The 18,948-nt window shown below is 48.7% G+C and overlaps 1 protein-coding gene across 2 annotated transcripts in view; it reads left to right on the forward strand.

Moving 5' to 3' along the window:
* Positions 1–870: 870 nt before the first annotated feature.
* SLC15A1 (solute carrier family 15 member 1) overlaps positions 871–18,948 on the forward strand; it is a 50,254-nt gene continuing 32,176 nt past the window's right edge. Inside the window, exons 1-4 of one of the 2 annotated variants that reach the window (XM_087435900.1) lie at positions 871–889; positions 17,753–17,769; positions 18,161–18,242; positions 18,344–18,485. In XM_087435900.1, the coding sequence (XP_087292026.1) occupies positions 886–889; positions 17,753–17,769; positions 18,161–18,242; positions 18,344–18,485 (245 nt within the window). In that variant the 5' untranslated portion in view covers positions 871–885. Of the gene's footprint in view, positions 890–17,710; positions 17,770–18,160; positions 18,243–18,343; positions 18,486–18,948 lie in introns of those variants that run through there. The other variant, XM_087435899.1, reaches the window with a different exon arrangement.

The following is an 18,948-nucleotide window of genomic DNA, read 5'->3' on the forward strand; positions in this document are numbered from 1 at the left end:
GTTGCACAATAAAGTGAATGTACTTAATGCCACTGAATGTACACTAAACGGTTAAGATGGTAAATTTTATGTTATGTATGTTTTATCACGGTTAAAAAAAAGAGAATAGAAACTCGCCTTCATTTCCCTTTTTAATGTACCTCGAGGGGTTTGCAGAGCACAACTCTCCCTCCCCCGAGTCAGACAAGGAACAGAAAAATGATCTGCAGATAATTGCTATATTATTTTTTTGTTCTTGTTACCCTTAGAGATAGGTAATGTAGAATCCTCTAGAAAAACTTTCGATGGTTCACATTTCAGGTAAAGCCACACACACATGCGGGAGCACACGTAAAACTGACGAGTTTCACCCAATTTTGCTTCCCCGCACAGAAGTCGTGTTTTCCCATAGCAGTAGTTTCCAAAGTGGGGTCCGTGGAGCAGCGGCAGCAACATCACCTTAGAACTTATTAGAAATGCAAATTCTCGGGCCTCACTCCCGACCTACTGAGGCAGCAAATCCGGGGTGAGGCCTGGGAACCTGCATTTTCACAAGTCCTCCCGGCGGCTCAGATGCGCGCTCCCGTTGGGGCGTCCCTGGCCCCACTGCTCCTGTCGCGGGCGGCTGTGCCTCTCGCCCGCCCCCGGGGGCCTGGGGCGGAACAGCGGAGGCCCGGTGCGGGCCACGGACAGGTGTCCTCCTGCTGGGGCTCAAGGGGCGCTAACCTCTGCTCCCTGCTGTTCCACCGCCTCCCGGGGTGGAGCCCGGCGCCCTGCCTGCACACCTCCAGCTGCACAGGTAGCTGGGCAGAGCCTGGAAACAAAGTCACAGGAGCAGCACCTTAAAAAAAAGCCCTCCCGCCGGGCCTCCGCTTGCAGTCGCAGAGAGCACTCGCAGCCGCCAGCATGGGTAGGCTCGCGGGGCCAGAATGCGCGGGTCGCCGGAGAGCCCGGGGCGCAGGGGCTGCGCGGTCGGGGCGCTGCAGAGGGGGCGCCGGGGCACCGGGCCAGGCTGCGATGCTGCTCCCCGCCGTCGCCGGTGGCTCGCGGACCTGCGCGCGGAGCCGGGAGAGCTGGCACCCCGGGCGGGCGCACGGGCGCGCGGCAGGGACACGTCGCTGCGGCGGGAAGCGCCTGGGGGTCAGTGGAGCCGGGGCTCGCGGGCTCCGGGAAAGCTGTCGGGCGCCGGATCTCCCTCCGGTGCCGGATGGTCTCCGCGCTCCCAGGGCGCAGAGGGCCCTGAGGCGCCCGGACTCAGAGCTTGAGAGAATGAACGCAATACTCTTGACCTGCCTACTTGTTGGGAAGCCTCGGTCCTCGTGTTCCCACCCTGCGGGCTGTGAGTGGGCTTGAAGCTGGCCTGGGTCGTGCGCGCGATGGCAGGGCCCGCGGAACCTCCACCCCGCTGGTGGGCGCTCGGGGGCCGCCTTTGCGCTTTTATTGCCGCTGGCTGGCGAGGTGACCCCAGAGCTCTGGAGGGAGCCCTGCCTGGTCCAAGAGGATTTGGGGCTGGCCCTTTGCGGCCCTTATCGTTCTGCGACTGTCCTCAAGCCTCAAGAGAAGGCACAGGAGGAGAGTAGCTGGTCCTTTATAGGCATGGAGCATCAGCGGAACATCTAGAAATCAATCCTGCCTGCTGCCGAATAAACCGCTCTGGAGGGAATGCTGAAGCCGAGAGCAGAGTTCAACCCAGCCCTCTTCTCCCTTATAGATAGGGAGGCGAGTCAAGGGACTCCCCCGAAGTCGTGCGGTGATGGGCCCAGCAGGCACAATGCGGCCCGTGGTTGAGAGAACCGTCCGACTTTGGCACTTCCATCGCCTTCTACCTGCTTGCTACCTCTGTGATTCTGCATCGGTGCATTAAGCTCTTTGGGCCTCGACTTCCATAGCCATTAGACAGGAGGGTCAGTTCCGCTCTCAGTGTTGCGTTGAGCTGTGTGAGAGCATATCTGGTGTGCAGCACTCCGGCTGGCTCTCATAGTCACACTGTGCCGCACCGAGTGGTGGCTCTGACGTAGCAGTATTGAGTGGTTCACACTTGGGACTTCTAGTTATGGCTGACCAGGCTTGTTCCAGAAAGATGCTGCAGCCTCCCTCTCAGGTGGAGGTTGTCAGCAGTGTGTGCTTCCCCGCAGACTGACCCCTGGGCTGGGGTTCTGGATCCCACCTCACACACTGCTCCCTCGTCCCTCTGTGTAACTTTTCCGGGAGGTGCTCTGAGTATTTATTTTGGTCTTCAGACAGCAAATACCTGAGTAGCATTTGTGCTGTTAGAACTTTCCAAAAATAGTTCCAAGTGAGGTGGCTGTCAGCAGCCTGATTATTGATGAACGAACACAGCTTCTGAAGTATCCTCCTGAAAGACTTGATTCTTTCCAGTTTGCAAATCAGTCCTTCCGTGTTTGTTTGTTTGTTTTTTGGCAACTGAGACTGGTGTAGCATATGAGTAGCAACAAAAAGTTTATATTCAGAAACCAGTTTTATGTTTACTCAAGTCCTAAATTTTCAATATCTAGGTTTAGATAGTAAGTGAAACAGATAATTAGAAAATGTTTTTTAATAAAAAAGTAGCAATGACTTCCCCTCTTGAGAGCAGATCTTGGACACTTATATTATGCCAAAATTGTTTCAGATACCCTTGTGACTGAAGGGGGAACCCTTGGACGCTGGGTGAACCCAGCAGGAGGGAAAGAAAGGAAGAAACAGTTCTTAGAGAAACGTTTTCTCTGAGCCGATTTCATCCCAAGTGGAATTGGAGCTGAGTTTCACCTGGGTTCTCTCCCACGCCCCGGGGAATGGAGGGGCAGGAGTTATGACTGAACAGGGCAGCGAGGGATGGGATGAGTCGGAACTGCACTATCAAGGCATTTATTAGACTGAGTAACATAAGCAACAAGATTCCACAAGAATAAACTGGATAAGAAGTTGCTTTGGATTGTGACACGGGACAACTAGGCCAGCTGCAGTATCTGGTTGGAATCATGAACTGCAAACCCTTTGCTCTAAAGACGGTCGGCAAACCTCTGTTGTAAAGGGCCAGATAGTAAATATTTTTGGCTTTGAGGGCCATACAGCCTCTGTGGCAACTACTCAACTCTGCCTTTGTCATTCCAAATATGTAAATGCAGGGGCAGAGCTGTGTTCCAATAAAACTTTATTTATGGAAACAGAAATTTGAATTTTATATAATTTTCATGTGTCACAAAATAGTCTTTAAAAATTGTTTTTCAATCATTGAAAAATGTAGAAACCATTCTTAGCTTGTGAGCCATAGTTTGCTGATCCTGGCTTTAAAGTATGGGTGTGCTTATCAGACCTGGAAGTAGAGAGAAGGCTGGTTTCCCAAGGGCTGTTTTGAGGAGTTAGTTCTTGGAATGACTGAGAACCTCTCCAGCGACTGAGCCGCCTCTGAGGCCTGTGTAGGGGTGGGAATGCTTTTGCTGAAGATTTTGAGTATTTGATCTCTCCCATCTCCCCCACCCCACTCCCTTCCCAGAGCTTAGCAAGAGTCTACGCTCAAGTTGTTCCTCTCACAAATTACTTCCCAGGCTTTGGTCCTGGAAAACCATAGATACTGCTCTGTCATTTGCCACATATTTGACTTTGAAAATTAAGTATGAGGAGGCTTCAAGTCCTATGAAGTAAGCTCCTGCCTCCCTCTGCCAGGGCCTCCAGGCTGCTTTGAGAAATTCATTCACTTAACGAAGGATACTTGATTGTCTTCCTGTCCCCCCAGATCTCAGCCTCCTGCTATCCTTGTATGGGATTCCAATGAGTTTTTCAATCCGCTTTCTGCCTGAGTGTAAAATCATGGACTAGCCTTGAAGGTGCCACAAACCTGGCCATTTAAAAGTCCTTCCACATTCTCTCCTCTTTCTAGAAGGTCTTAGGTAAACCAAAGGACACTGCTGAAGGCCCAGGGAAGCCAGCATTCCTGCTACAGGCTGTGATGTACAGCTGGAGGCTGAGGTTGCTCCCCACCAGTGGGTGCCTTGGGCCTCTGAGCCTTGGGAGAAGCTTATTCCTCCCAGACAGTAAGAAGAGAGAACTTCTGACACTGGGTTCTTTGGGGCTGACGTTACTCTAAGTCAGTAGTCGTCAAACTTGAGCATGCATCGGGATCACCTGAGTGAGGGCTTTTTCTAACAGGTTGTGGGCCCCACCCCTAGAGTCTCTACTTCAGCAGGTCTGGAGCAGGGCTCATGGATTTGCATTTATGAAAGTTCCCAGGTGCTCCTGCTGGTCCCAGGACCACACTTGTATTGAGAACCGCTGCTCTAAATGACTCTAAAGGATAGGCTGTCTTTTTCTTGACCCTCGCCCGTGTCCCACTACTGTGCCCCCAAAATGAGATTGTGGCAAGAAGATCTAGTGCAGTCTGGCCCTTGTCTAGCCCTAGCTTGTCCATGATGATCAAGTTTGGGGTAAGTTAGTAGCTTGTTAGTGCCATCAAGTCAATTTCAACTCTTAGGGACCCTGTATGCAGCAGAGCAGCAGAGCAGAACCCTGCTCCGTCTTTTTGCACCATCCTCTCACCTTCCAGGGCTGTATCAGACAATGCTCTGCTGCCATTCATAGGGTTTTCATGGCCAACTTTTTCAGAAGTGGGTGGCCGGGTCCTTCTTCCTAGTCTGTCTTAGTCTAGAAGCTCCCCTGAAACCTGTCCACCATGAGTGACTGTGCTGGTATTTGAAATACCAGTGGCATAGCTTTCAGCATCACAGCCACAGGCAGCTGCCACAGTATGACAACTGACAGACAGACAGATGGGTGTTGTGGTTCCCTGACCAGAAATGAACCTGGGCTGTGGCGGTGAGAGCGCTGAATCTTAACCACTAGACCACCAGAGCTGGCTAAGTTAGTAGCTAGAGTTAGAAAATTAAAAGGCTAAGAATGTAGGGTAGATGGCCGGCCCTGTGGCTTGGTGGTTGAGTGCGCGCGCTGCGATGCTGGTGGCCCGGGTTCGGATCCCGGGTGCGCATCGAGGCACCGCTTCTCCGTCCATCCTGAGGCCGAGTCCCACATACAGCAGCTGGAGGGATGTGCAGCTATGACATACAACTATCTGCTGGGGCTTTGGGGGGAAAAAATTAAATAAATAAAATCTTTAAAAAAAAAAAAAAAAAAAAAAAAAAGAATGTAGGGTAGAAAAGAACAGGAGTGAGGAATTGATGTGGTCCGGCTAAGTCTGGCAGGGGGTGGGCCTAAGTCACTCCTTTATGCAGGTATTTATTTACCATGTGAAGGTATAAAATAGTCCTGCCTTAAAGAAACTCATCCTTAGGGGCAGGACCACAAGCCCATAAACAACATTTTTCCACAGTGAGTTGTAGTTGAGGTGAATAAAGTATTATGAGACCAGCGAAAGCAGCAGCTCATGGTGTCCTGTCGAAGTTGGAGGATTTGCCATCTTAGTGCTACATTTTTGCATAGTCCTTCACCCCTCCCTAAGATGTCCTGAGTGGAATTATTCTATTTTTGGTTTACTTGGATTTTTTGATTAATAATTTTCTTGCTGCCCTCTGAGTTACTGAAGAACAGAGAAGAGATTGAGAGATCACTCGACTGGGCTAGCTGAACTACCAGGAGAGCTCACTAGCGAGATGGACAGCCCGACGAGGAGGGGGATGAATGGAATCACGGGACGGGGGCTACCAAGCCAGCTGTGTCCCACCTCTCGGGGCGGCAGCAGCTCTTGGACACAGTTGCATCTTGATTGCATCCCTGGCAGGAGAGAAAGTGGGTAGGTGTCCCAGGTGAGCTGATGAGGAAATACAAACAAGGGTGGAATCTGAGGAACATTACACATTCCTCCACCAGGGTGGTGACAGAAGGAGAACAGTATTATCAGGAGATGAATGAGAACCATTGACTCATAATGCTGGGGTTGCAACATGAAGAACCAGGGAATGGCTATTTTGTAACTTTGTCCCTTGGTTTAAGAGGCCAGAAATACATCACCGAGGAAGCCGAATGGGGCTGTGGGACGTGCCCCTGCTCGCCGCGCCCTCACCGTCAGGATTCCTTACGAGCACAGCTGCCGTCCGCGGGCGGTGCGGGGTTAAAGCAGTCTCAGCAGCTGGAAAGGGCCGCAGCCAAGGGGCAGGAAGAGGATCTTCCCCAGACTCTCCTCGAGAAGGAGGGCGGTCTGGTTCCTCCAAGATTGGAAACCAGCCACGGCCTCCTGCGGAGCTGCTGAAAGGAGCCTCTTATTGGGAGAGGGTTTAGAGTCTTCCAGTTACTGGGTGGGGATCTGTGAAACCCAGCACGTGCCCAAAGGAAAATTTGGCTCAAGGATCAGACTTAAGACTGGAAAATTCGCAAAATGTGCTCACATTAGCAGGCCCACTGAAAGTTCTCAAATTAAGCATTTAAATCTTCTCCATCTGCCTCCAGTGGCAAGATTTTATTATAATCTTTATTAGGACGTATCAGGAGGTACATTTGAGATGTTCTTGAAGGAACAAACTTTTTTTCCCATTTAGTCGAAACACATAAGCTCACGTGGCATATTTGTTTCCTGTAGCTGCTGTAACAGAAGTGTCACAGGCTGGGTCATTTAAAACAACAGAAATGTATTCTCTCACCGTTCTGGAGGCTGGAAGCCCAAAATCCAGGTGTCAGCAGGGCCGTGCTCCCTCTGAAGGCTCTAGGGGAGACTGTGGTCCCTGCCTTTCTCTTAGCTTCTGGTGCCGCCAGCAATCCTTGGTGTTCCTTGGCTTGCAGACACATCACTCCAATCTCTGCCTTCATGGTCACATGACCATCTTCTCCCTGTATGTCTTCACATCCTCTCCCCTCTGTGGGTGCCTGTCTTCACATGGCCCTCTTCTTCTAAGGACACCAGACACATTGGATTAAGGGCCCACCAACTCCAGTCTGACCTCATCTTAACTCATTACATCTGCAATGACCCCATTTCCGAATAAGGTTACATTCTGAGATTCTAGGAGGGACATGAGTTTGGGGGGACACTATTCAACCCAGTACACATGGTAATAGAAAATGTCCTCTCTGAAATATGTACTTTTACATAACTTTAGGTAGGAAATATTTTTAGTGTGTAAAGATGACTCCATTATGACCTGCATCCTTAGGTTAGGTGCTACCTTGGGTGACTAGTATCTTCCCCCAGTAAGACAGATGGATTTTCTGGTCATAGCTCTAATCAGTTCTCAGCAACAATCTATTTAATAACAGAGTTGGTGTGTAGAAAACACCCCCCGTGTATAATATTAGGTGAATCACTAATGCTCACAGTGATGTTTTAGATGCAGGTAATTGACCTCAAATTAATTCTAAAAATTATGTTCCTACTTTGTTGGTACTGTACTGTGGATCTGTGGATAAAGTTCTCAGGCAACCTTTAACTGTGAATAGTGTTTAACTTTTTTTTATAGCTGTTTCTTCTATGCATGCTCATTCTAAAATTATAAGACTGGAAAAAATAAGTCACCCAACACCTCTAAGGAGATTTGTTAGGTGATATCTAACAAAATTTAAAACACACATAATATTTTATCAGCATTCTACTTCTAGAAATTTCTTATAGATATTCTCATAATAGGAATGAGGTATGTACAACCTAAATATCAACTGGGGAAAAAAATGTGCATTCTGTACATAGTTTTGTAGCCTAACTTCACACTTAACCATGATCACAAAGCATTTTTTTTAGTCATGATATAACATCTCAGAGTAAAAAAATCTGTTTCTAAAATTTAGGGTCTCTAACTTAATTGCCTCCAAAACAAACCCCCCGAAAGACCAGGAGATTGGTTCCTTTTGATTTAGTGACACTTGTGTGCCTTTGGCATTGTTTTCTCCTATGACAATGTACAGTATTATCAGGGCCGATGCTAAGATGCTTGTTTCTGTTGCCTGATTGGGGGGTGCAATTTGCTGTGGGGAGAGGGTGCTGTCCACGAGGCTGATAGCCACTTCCCCTCATGTTCTCTCTTATTTCCTGCTAGAGCCTGCTCTGAAGATAGGTCTGTCTTCTCTCTAACCTGTGACTGTACAGTAGTCCTCCCTTATCCACAGGGGATACATTCCAAGATCCCCAGTGGATGCCTGAAACCACGGATAGTACTGAACCTTATATGTACTGTTTCTTCCTGTACAGTCATGCGCCATATAACAATGTTTCGGTTAACGATGGACCACATATATGATGGTGGTCCCATATGATTAGTACCATGGAGCCCAGGTGTGTAATAGGCCATACCATCTAGGTTTGTATAAGTACACTCTATGATGTTCGCACAATAACTAAATCTCCTAAGGACACATTTCTCAGAACATATCCCCTTCATTAAGCAATGCGTGACTGTACATACATACCTGTGATAAAGTTTAACTTATAAATTAGGCACAGTAAGAGATTAACAACAATAACTAATAATAAAATAGAACAATTATAACGATATACTGTAATGAAAGTTGTGCAAATGCGGTCTATCTCTCAAAATGTCTTATTGTGCTTACTCAGCCTTCTTCTTGTGATGATGTGAGATGATAGAACGCCTACATGAGACCATTATTACTGTGATACCGCAACAGTCGATCTGATAACCAAGAAAGCCTTAGCCTTTAGGCCACTAAGTGATTAACAGGTAGATAGTGTATACAGTGTGGACCCGCTGGACAAGGGGATGATTCACGTCCCAGGCAGGACGGAGCAGGACAGCCTGAGATTTCATCACGCTACTCAGAACAGTGTACAATTTAAAACTTATGAATTATTTATTTCTGGAATGTTCCATTTAATATTTTTGGACCATGGTAGACCGCAGGTAACTGAAACCACGGAACGTGAAACTGTGGACTGGGGGGATGACTGTATTTGCTTATTCACTCTCAGCAGTCATAGCATGTAAAGTCAACCTCACTCTGAGTTCAGGATGAAGGGTGTTCTCCTAGAATAAAAGAATGTCCAGGTGTAGATAAAGGAAATAACTTGGAGAGCAAGGGTTGCTTTCCTAACACCCAATGAATCATCTCCCCTGAGTAACCGACCCCTGCCTACACCTGAGATGGAGCTTAGAACTGGCCCTGGATCTTGACCCTCTGGCCTGGCTGCCCTTTCCCTGCAATTGAGGAATCTCTGAGCATGTCCAAAAGCGGTTGGGTCCTGGGGCCACAGAGATCGTTTCTTTCTGAAGGAGAACAGGAATGGCAGTCAGTGAGTCACGTCTGTAGCTGTGGAAACAAGATGCTAAAAGGATTTATAAAATGGGTTTATAAAAAATTTATAAATCATCAGAGGTGGCCTTATCGGGCCTCTTAAGCCTATGATTTTAGAGCATTATATGTAGAAATCTTTTTAATAGGCAGGAGAATATCTGTAGCCTCCAGCAATAGCTTGTGTACTGCAAATGCTCTCTGATTGTCGTGGGTTGTGTCCCCCCAAATTCACATGCTGAAGTCCTAACCCTCAATATCTCAGAATGTGGCCTTGTTTGGAAATAGGGTCATTGTAGATGTAGTTAGTTCAGATGAGGTCATCCTGGAGCAGGGGGGCCCAATCCAATATGACTGGTGTCCTTACGAGAAGGGGAAATTTGGACACTGACACACAGAGGGAAGACCTCGTGAAGATGAAGGCAGACATCAGGGTCATGCTTCTATGAGCCAAAGAAAGTCAAAGATAGCCAGTAAACCACCAGAAGCTAAGGGAGAGGCCTGGAAGAGATTCTCCCTCAGCCCTCAGGAGGAACCAACTCTGCCCACACCTTGATCTCAGACTTCCAGCCTCTAGAACTGTGAGACGATAAATTTCCGCTGTTTTAAGCCACTCCGTTTGTGGTCCGTTGTTATGGCGGCCCCAGCAAACTAATGCACTGACCGAGAGCTGTTGTCGTCAGTCCTGACCTGTGGACCCCACGCTGAGGGAGGAGGGGGCTTAAAGAAAGGAGAAAGCACGGCTGTCAGACACACACAGGACAAGGCCTGGCTGCTGGGTGCTTAAAGATACAACGAGGCCATTTATTACACACCGAGACAGCGAAGGAAGACTAGCCAAAGGTGCCAGCTCCCTGAGGTCCCCATCCCCACAACAAAAAGGGTGACACTGAAACAACAGGGCTGATGATGGAAACACACATTGTGAGACACCCAGTTGCTGAGGAGCCAACGCCAGACTGTAGTTAAGTGGTTTGCTATTCTGTATCTGTCTTCTCTGGGGCCTGGACAGAGAGGCCCACACCTCGTTAGCTGGACTCACACCTTTGCCCCTGTGGCCTATGTGGATACAAGGTCCCCAGCGCTCCAGAGCTGAGCCGTCCCCTGCAATGGCATCATGCCAAAGTCACTTAATAAAACCTATACTGCCCCATTAACACTGGTTTCCCCGTAGTTCTAAAGTAGCTTTATGTTATTAGGGTTTAGTTGACATTCTGAATTCTCAAAGGACTGGTAACTCGTTTGCTTTTAGCAGTGGTGCAGGCCAGACAACCAGTAGCTTGATTAAACTGGCATTCTGGAAACCATATATCCATGCGTTCCATGTTTGTGTAGCTATTTGTCCATGTACCAGAGGAAAAATAGATTCCCTCTTAGTGGGGAAGATGATAGTGGTGGAAAAGAGGCTATTTCTATAAAAAACAATTGAAGGATGGGCAGGGCCACCGCCCATAGGTGTGCAGGCTGTACCCTGCATGGAGGCCCAAGCAAGAGGGCCCCGGGGACTGGAAGGCAGCCCACACTCCGTGCCAAGCAATGCGTCCACCCAGGGACTCCTTTTCCTATTGGAACCAAGCCGCTGTCCACCCGTCAAGCCTTGCCTCCCGGGGCAGCATCCAGCCTGAAAAATCACAGTTTTCTAATGTGCACAGAAGTGCCCTATGGACTAGCAGGGCCCTTGAGGGTGGGAAATGTGGCAAAACATTCAAGTAAGAAAAAAAAAATCAGGGGTCGGCCCTGTGGCGCAAGCGGTTGAGTGCGCGCGCTCCGCTGCAGCAGCCCGGGGTTCCCTGGTTCAGATCCCGGGCACGCACTGACGCACCCCTTGGCAAGCCATGCTGTGGTGGCGTCCCCTATAAAGTAGAGGAAGATGGGCATGGATGTTAGCCCAGGGCCTAACAGTCTTCCTCAGCAAAAAAAGAAGAAGATTGGCAGATGTTAGCACAGGGCTGATCTTCCTCACAAAAAAAAAAAAAAAGAAAAAAAATTATCACTTCGGGCAAGAAACAGCCTCAAGAAAAGCCACTCCAGAAACAAGGGCCATGGGTTACAGGCACAGAACTTGTTCTCAGCTAACCTGACCACTGTCGTGGAATAGCCCATTTCAGGAAGAACGCATTTCTCACTGCTTGATCAAGCTTGGTCAGTTTTGGAGAAAAAATCAAACCAAGTGTACAGCACAAGGCCCTCAAGCTCCTTCCTCTGCCCCCAGGGCCCCGTCGCCTTGCCTCAGATCAATCACAGTTATACCTGGTGCATATCCTGCTAGGCTCTTTTTGAAGTGGCACACACTTTATTTTTTCCAAAAAAAAAAAAAAAGAGATTATGATACTTAAGACTCTGTAACATTTTTCAGAAGTCAGAACAACTTGCTTTGTCAGGGGTGGTTGTAGAGAAGCTAAAGAGATCTAATGGGGGAGAGAGTATCTGGGAGGCCGAGGAGGGCGGTGAGGTGCTAACTGCCCTAATAGTGAAGGATGCTATGAAGGAGCCTGGCACGGAGGGAGAATTAGAAGTCGTATGGCTCAACTGGTGGTGTGGAGGAGGGTGGAAGTCAGATCCCGAAGGGCTTGGAACGCTGTGCCGAGCAGCAGGTCTGACCTCACAGGTAGCAGAGACAGCCAGGTTTGAGAGCAGTTCTGAAATGCTCCATCTTGGGGAGCTCAAGTCAGTGGGGTGAATGGGAGATAGGAAAGGTGAGACAAGGTGTCTGCTTGTTGCGGTCGTCCTGCTGAAGGATGGGCAGAGCTCAGAAAGTGGGAATGAAGAGGAGCTGATCACCTGGAAGGGAGCCATCACTTAGTTTGCATGCGTTCACACCAGGCCCTTTCCTTTATGGCTCCCTAGCATCTGGGACAGTGAGCAGCTCCCAAACCGTAGTGCATCAGCATCAGCAGAGGGCTGATAACATGCAGACAGCTGGGCCCCATACAGAGTTTCTGATTGGTCAGTCTGGGATGGACCTGAGAGTTTGCATTTCTGGGTGTTCCCAGGTGCTGCTGCTGCTGCTGGTCCAGGGACCACACTTTGAGAACCACTGCACCAGAGAATGAAAAATGATCCTTTAACCCCTATAGCTACCTGCAAGCCACACACTATAGTGCTGCCCATTTGAAAAGCAGCTTGACTGAACATCAGTGCTTGCCACAGTGGCTTGTATTTGAGAAGACTGACTTTTCTCTGTCCACAACTTCCTAATCCCCATGGCCTAATTTCACAGGGTGACATCATAAGGACCTGCTGCTTTCCGTCAATGTGAGCAGCTCTGGAGGGGACTGCTTCTTTCTTTGAGGACCAATTTCTCACCCTTGCCAGGGCTCCCCATGGTAAATTCTTGTCCATATTTTAATTTTAAGTGAGTTCTTTCCAAACATCCAGCCACACTACCTGACTGTCTTCATGGGAGGCAGTAAAGGACAAACCTGATTTGATTAACGTAGATTCAATCTTATTAGCCAACGTGCAAAGAAGGTGTTAGCATCTCTGGATGAAGGAATGGAGGTCCAGTGGGTAAGTACTTTGAACAAAGCCACATGGCTGGGGAGAATGTCTCCAAGCTGGATTCACCCTCCTGATTCCCAAAGCCCATGCCCTTGCACCCACTAGATGCAGGGGTAATATCGAGAGAGCAGTTCTCGCCTTAACTCAGAAACCACTTCTGCTGAATGTATTCTAGCAGAGGCCATTGCATTCCCTGGGGTCTCGTGTGACCTACTCTGTGAGGCACGTGCATGACCTAAAAGAACCAGGCTCAACTTAGCTCATTTTACTCCTGGTTTATGAAACAATTTCAGACCCTCTCATTCCCTGCAGCAGCCTTGGAAGGCAGCATCCCCACTTCAGAGACGGGTGATGAGGAGTCAGTCACCTGCAGAAGGTAGCAGAGCAAGTGACAGATTCTGCCGAATCCCATCAAAACGGCAGGTGCCAGGCATGGACTTCTAAGCCCCCAGGTAGAAAATGTAGCTTAAGAAAAGAAATTATAAAAAGCACATTTGCCACAGGTAAGACTTGCTAGGAAGTTTGAGTCTTAGCTCTCTGCGCATAGTCATAGAGACCTACAGAGCTTGAGGCAAACCCATGTGCTCTTTCCTATCGCTGCTGTAACAAATTACCACAAACTTCGTGGCGTAAAATGACACACATTTGTTATCTTACAGTTCTGGAGGTCAGAAGGTGACATGGGTTTCACTGGGCTAAAATCAAGGTGTCGGCAGGGCTGTGTGCCTTCTGGATGCTCCAGGGGAGCGTTTCCTTGTCTTTTCCAGCTTCTAGAGGCTGCCGCATTCTTTGGCTCGTGGTGGCCTTCCAGCAATTGCCATCACTCCAACCTCTGCTTCCTTCCTCACATCTCCTCCTTTGACTCTTTTAAGGACCCTTGTGATTACTCTGGGGCTGCCCAGATAATCCAGGGTAAATGCCCCATGTCAGGGCCTTTAACTGAATCACATCTGCAAGGTTCCTTTTACCGTGGAAGGTAACATATCAACAAGTTCCAGGATGAGGACGTGAACGTCTTTGGGGGCCCACTGCTCCACATGCAACTTCAGAGGTACCATCTCTAACACATCCTGCAGTACTTAAATCGTTCCCTCGGTCTCACTCAGTGATGAGAGGGAACGATTTCCTCCCTGCCTTCAGGTGAGAGCTTCTCTCTTAGACGCCAACAAAATGCCTCCTTCCTCCCCTTCCCAAGTCCAGGTCCTAGAAATGCGGTCTTTACCCCATTATGCTGCTGAGGGAGTTATTAATTTCTAAGTAATGAAACACTAAAGTTAGAGTTTCTCTCAATGGTTCAAAATATAGAATGTGTTTTGTTAAATAATAGGAAATATTCACCTTCATGGAGAGATTTCATTAAGTAGTGGGAAAAGATAGAATGTCTTTCTTGGTCTTTTCCTGCTGTCCCCCCAGGTCAGTGATCATAGAAATTTGTAATATACACTTATTTTATTAAATTCTTTAGCCCAAAGAAAGGCAGAAGTATGGCTGGCTTAGAATAACCGTGAGAGCCAGCAGTGATTCAGTGATTATCATGTGCCAGTACTGGCTAAGCTGGCTACACGGTGAATCTGATTCTAGACTGTTCTACTCTGATCAGTAGTTAAATCCAAGTGGCCCATGAATGATACCAGAAACATCAGACCACTCGAATATGCTGGTTAGCTTCGTTATCAGGATACCAATGACAGACACAATTGTGACAATGTAAACGGAATCCTGTGATGGTTGAAATCTGAGTTCAGACTTCAGGCTCAACATAAGCACCACTTCTGCACTTGAGCTTTCTAAGATAGCAATCCTGTTGACACAGGTTTATGAAGATAAGAAATGCTGACTGTGATATTACGTCCAGTAAATAGCTCTGAATTCTATAAAAGAAGAATTTAGCAACCTCTGTCCTGCAACAATAAAAGTTGTTCTTCGCAATGCACACCTTTCAGAAAATAAGAACTTCCTGAATGATGACTGGGTACTACATCTCAGATTTTCCCTTGAGTGAGTTTAGGGATTTCATTTTCCATAATGGAATTCTGGGTGTGATCGTGGCTGTGACAAGATGTGAGCTCTCTCTTCTGTATCCCTATTTATGTTTGAAGTAAGTAACACCTTTGCCATTGCTATTTGGCAAATAATAGGTGCTAAATAATATTTTGCAAAAAATCATACATGCTCCCCTGGCCAGATGAACTCTTTCCCTGCAAACCAAAATTCTGAGAAACGTGTGAAATGAATGACAGCAGTGAAGCTCCAGCATCTCTGCTGAGTTGGGTTTTCATGCCTTCCTCCAGCTTTTCTGTAGAAGGCCCGTCTGAGCCTTTGCGTGGGTGTCACTCCCTGCATTGTCTGGTCTCTGGGAAACAGTGGTAAGGCCACATTATCTGAAGTCTAAGTAGGCAGACCATCGTACGGTCCTGCAGTGTCCTCAAGAAGACGGAGCATGACTGCAAAGAAACAGGCCTCGAATACGGCCAAGAGGCTTGTTTGTGTGGAACTTGACAAAAGCTTGTGTTCCTGACTGGTCCTTTTATTTCACTGCAGAGTGATCCTCTCCCCAGTCTGGTGATGAAACATGGCAGCATGTTGAGTCTGGTGATGAAACCTGGTTTGTGGGCTGTATCCATCATGGTCCCTTCAGGAAACAGATGGTATAGTCAAAATAGGAGTGTTTTGTTTTTTTTTTTAATATTATTTATTTATTTATTTTCCCCCCAAAGCCCCAGTAGATAGCTGTATGTCATAGCTGCACATCCTTCCAGTTGCTGTATGTGGGACGCGGCCTCAGCATGGCTGGAGAAGCGGTGCGTCGGTGCGCGCCCGGGATCCGAACCCTGGTCGCCAGCAGCGGAGTGTGCACACTTAACCACTAAGCCATGGGGCCGGCCCAAAATAGGAGTGTTTATTCACAAAAAGACTATTCAGAAAGAGTAGGGGGCAGAGAACCGTAAACGACAGTGCAGGTACCCGGAGTAGTGGCCTCACTGTCACCCCTGTAGGAAGTGGTACAAAACAGTGAAACCTGGGAGGAGAGAGTCCTATGGAGAGAGGGGTGTCAGAGGAGCAGTGACTGTCACTTGAGGACACGGCAGTGTGGGGTGACCTTATGGGAGGGCACGAGGGAAGGGAATACCCTGACGTGTTGCCCCTGAGAGCAGCCCCTTCCCACAAGGAAGTCTAACTGGGGAGAAAACCAGTCTGTTAGTGGTGAGGAATCTCCATCCAGAACTTTATAGGCAGGAAGAGTTGGGAATCGGAGCCCTGTGAGACCAGGACAGTTTATTTCCCACCTTAGGACAAGGACGAAAATAGCATCACTGCTCTGAAGTGGGCAAAAGTTCCAGACTGTCTGGTGTGAGGCCATGGGGCCTGTGGAGCTGGGAAGTGCAAACACCCACAGCACAGTGTGACCGGATTCAGGAAGTGAGGCCCCAGCCCACAAGATGAGCAGGGCGGTGGAGGGGGGGGTGGCACCAGGGGCACCACGTGGGTCTGGGGCAAGAAGGGAGTTCCTCAGGCAGAGCTGTGGTTTGGTTTATTGTGGGATGGGGCCCTGGACTTGCATGTAATAAAAATACAAGGTGGCAGATCCGAGAGGAAGGGACCTGAGTGGGGAACAGTGTGAGAGATTGAGGGGGGATCTGTGGTGGAGACTCCAGCGTGCTGTCTGTCCAGCTTCTGTATTCGGTTCCTGCTCTGGACAGCTGGCACGGAAGGGTCTGCTGGTGCTCGGGCTGGGGAAGTGGTAAATGTGTAGAACAGTCAGGCAGCTCCACGTCACAGTCTGCCTGTGCTTCTCAGAGTGTGGTCCCTGGACCAGCAGCCCTGGCATCACCTTGGAACTTGTTAGAAACGCAGACTCAAGGGGCCACCCCAGACCTACAGAGTTGGCAACTCCGGGAGTGGGGTCTGGCAAGCTGTTCCTACAAGCCCCGGGCTGATTCTGAGGCACACTCCGGTTTAAGAACCACTGCTGTGGGGTCCCTGATTTGTAATAGAGGCAGAGGGTGCTCAGGCGGCCCAATGACAAAGAACTCTGACATGTGGTCAGTGGGGGCCGGGGAGGGGAGAGGGTGGTTCCCCACAGAGAGGGGAGAGGGTGGTTCCCCACGGAGAGGGACCCAACACGTGACGGACGCTGACAAATACAGGCACCGCGTCCTTGTGGGAGCAGTGAGAGGACTGGAGACAAGGGCAGCGGTCAGCTCTTGTCAAGATTCAGGGCAGACAGAAGGGAGGGGCAGCGGGGATGAAGGGTGCGCCTGAGAGGTAGAGGGCGGTGGATTGCACTGGCTTTGCACCGACTCATTTGGATTCTCGCCCTTTTTCATCTTGTTCTTCTAATTCATCCTTCCAACAGTAAGCCCCTGCTCTGGGGCAGGTGTCGGAAAAGGCGTTGGGATGTGGAGATGGAGAGCACGTGATTCTTCCACTAGAGGGGAGCAAAAATATAAACTCTGCTACTGCACTCTAATGCAGGAGGTCAGCTCATTGAAGGGAAGGAGCGTGTTACAAGGAGCATTCCTGGCAAAGGAGTTGCTGTCTTGGGCGTTAAAGACTGTGGGTGGACGCACAACGTGTTCAGTGAACAAATGGTTGGGTGTCGTGGGAGTCCTGTGTGCATGGGGAAGGGTCTGGAAGGTGGGCCCAGGTAACAGGAATGGAGCTTGAATCCTCACTGTGTTAGGCACCTTAAGGATTTTATATTTCCATTGTTTAATCTTCACCGAAACCGCTGACCTTGTGAGATAGTGAAGGACATGCTAAATTTAAAGTTTGAATCTTATCCTGTGGGGGCCGGGCAGTCTTTGAAGTGTTTTACGAGGAAAATGGCTGTGGCACCATTCTCTGAGCCTCTGGTTCTCAATTCTCCCTGCACATGGGACTTGCCTGAGGAGCTAATTAAAAGAAGATGCGGATGCCAGGTCCCACTCCAGATAAGAGGCACGACCTCGGGCAGAGATCCCGGAGAGGCCCAGCTGTCTGGATGGCACAGCTGACTGCCAGGAAAAGTCAGAGGGTCTGAGTTTAGACTCAGCAAAAAGTACTTTAATTATGTGACTTTAATAGTGGCATTTTGTTTTTCTTTCAGGAATGTCCAGGTCACAGGTGAGTATCCTTTTTCTTCTCCATGTACCTTCATTTTATAAACTCTACAGTCTGTTTTGCTCCTAAATATTCACAGCTGTGCTTCATTTATTTAACAAATGCATCTAACATCAATGAGGGAACAATTCTGAATTTCTGTGTGAAATTTCTTCTCTGTAGGAAATCCTGTGTATAGCCCTTCTCAGACTTACTGTAAAACTATGCTTTTTTCATTGTTGTCTCTATGTGGAAGGGAAGGGAATACAATTTTTAAAACCCTAGACTCCACCTCGGGAGAGTCACTGACAAGTTACCACACATGTCTCGGCTACCTTTCGTGCCTTTAGCCCTTGTTTGTGACTGTGGACCGGCGAGGAACATATTTCAATCCTAGACTGTTTCTTTTTGTCAGAGTTGCTTTGGTTATCCCTTGAGCATCTTCTTCATCGTGGTCAATGAGTTCTGCGAGAGATTTTCCTACTATGGCATGAGAGGTAACTATTTTCAACAGTCCTCCCCCTTCAGTGAGGAGTGTGAGTTACCGCAGCCCCTCCTAACTTTGTTCCCCTCCTCCTCCCCCATCCTCTGCGGAAAGCACTCCTGATTCTGTACTTCACACTTTTCATCCGATGGGACGACAATCTGTCCACTGCCATCTACCACACATTTGTCGCTCTGTGCTACCTGACGCCAATTCTCGGAGCTCTCATCGCCGACTCCTGGCTGGGAAAGTTCAAGTGAGTCGTTGCAACTTTCTTGTTAACAAACAAGCCAAAACGTAACGAAAAGCTTTGTGGTTTGGGGTGGTGGACTATAGGAACAAAGAATCAAGGAACACAGAACTCTGCACGAGGCCCTGTTTCTGCTTGCCGTCACATCCCCAGAGCCTGGCACAGTGCCTGGCATTCAGCACTGTGAATGCAAGTAGCAATGGTGGGGGTTTTTTCCTCCTCCAAACAGTGATAACTTTGTTTCGTCTTGAAATCCTGCCGGGGGTAATGTCTATCGTTAACGATGTGTGAGACTCGGAGTTAAGGGCTGGGAGAACAAAGGAGCCCCTAATACGTCCCGGCTGCTGAAAGGCCATACTGCTCGATGGGCAGAGAGGACACGGGGCCCTCCCCCTGTCCTACAGGAAGAGCTCCAAGATCACACTGCAGAGGGGGTTATTAGGAAGTTTCCTAGGACTTAATGAAGAAG

This window comes from Ceratotherium simum, chromosome 10 (assembly GCF_057802395.1).
Source record: "Ceratotherium simum simum isolate JZ-2026a chromosome 10, ASM5780239v1, whole genome shotgun sequence".
NCBI classification, from domain to species: Eukaryota; Metazoa; Chordata; class Mammalia; order Perissodactyla; family Rhinocerotidae; genus Ceratotherium; species Ceratotherium simum.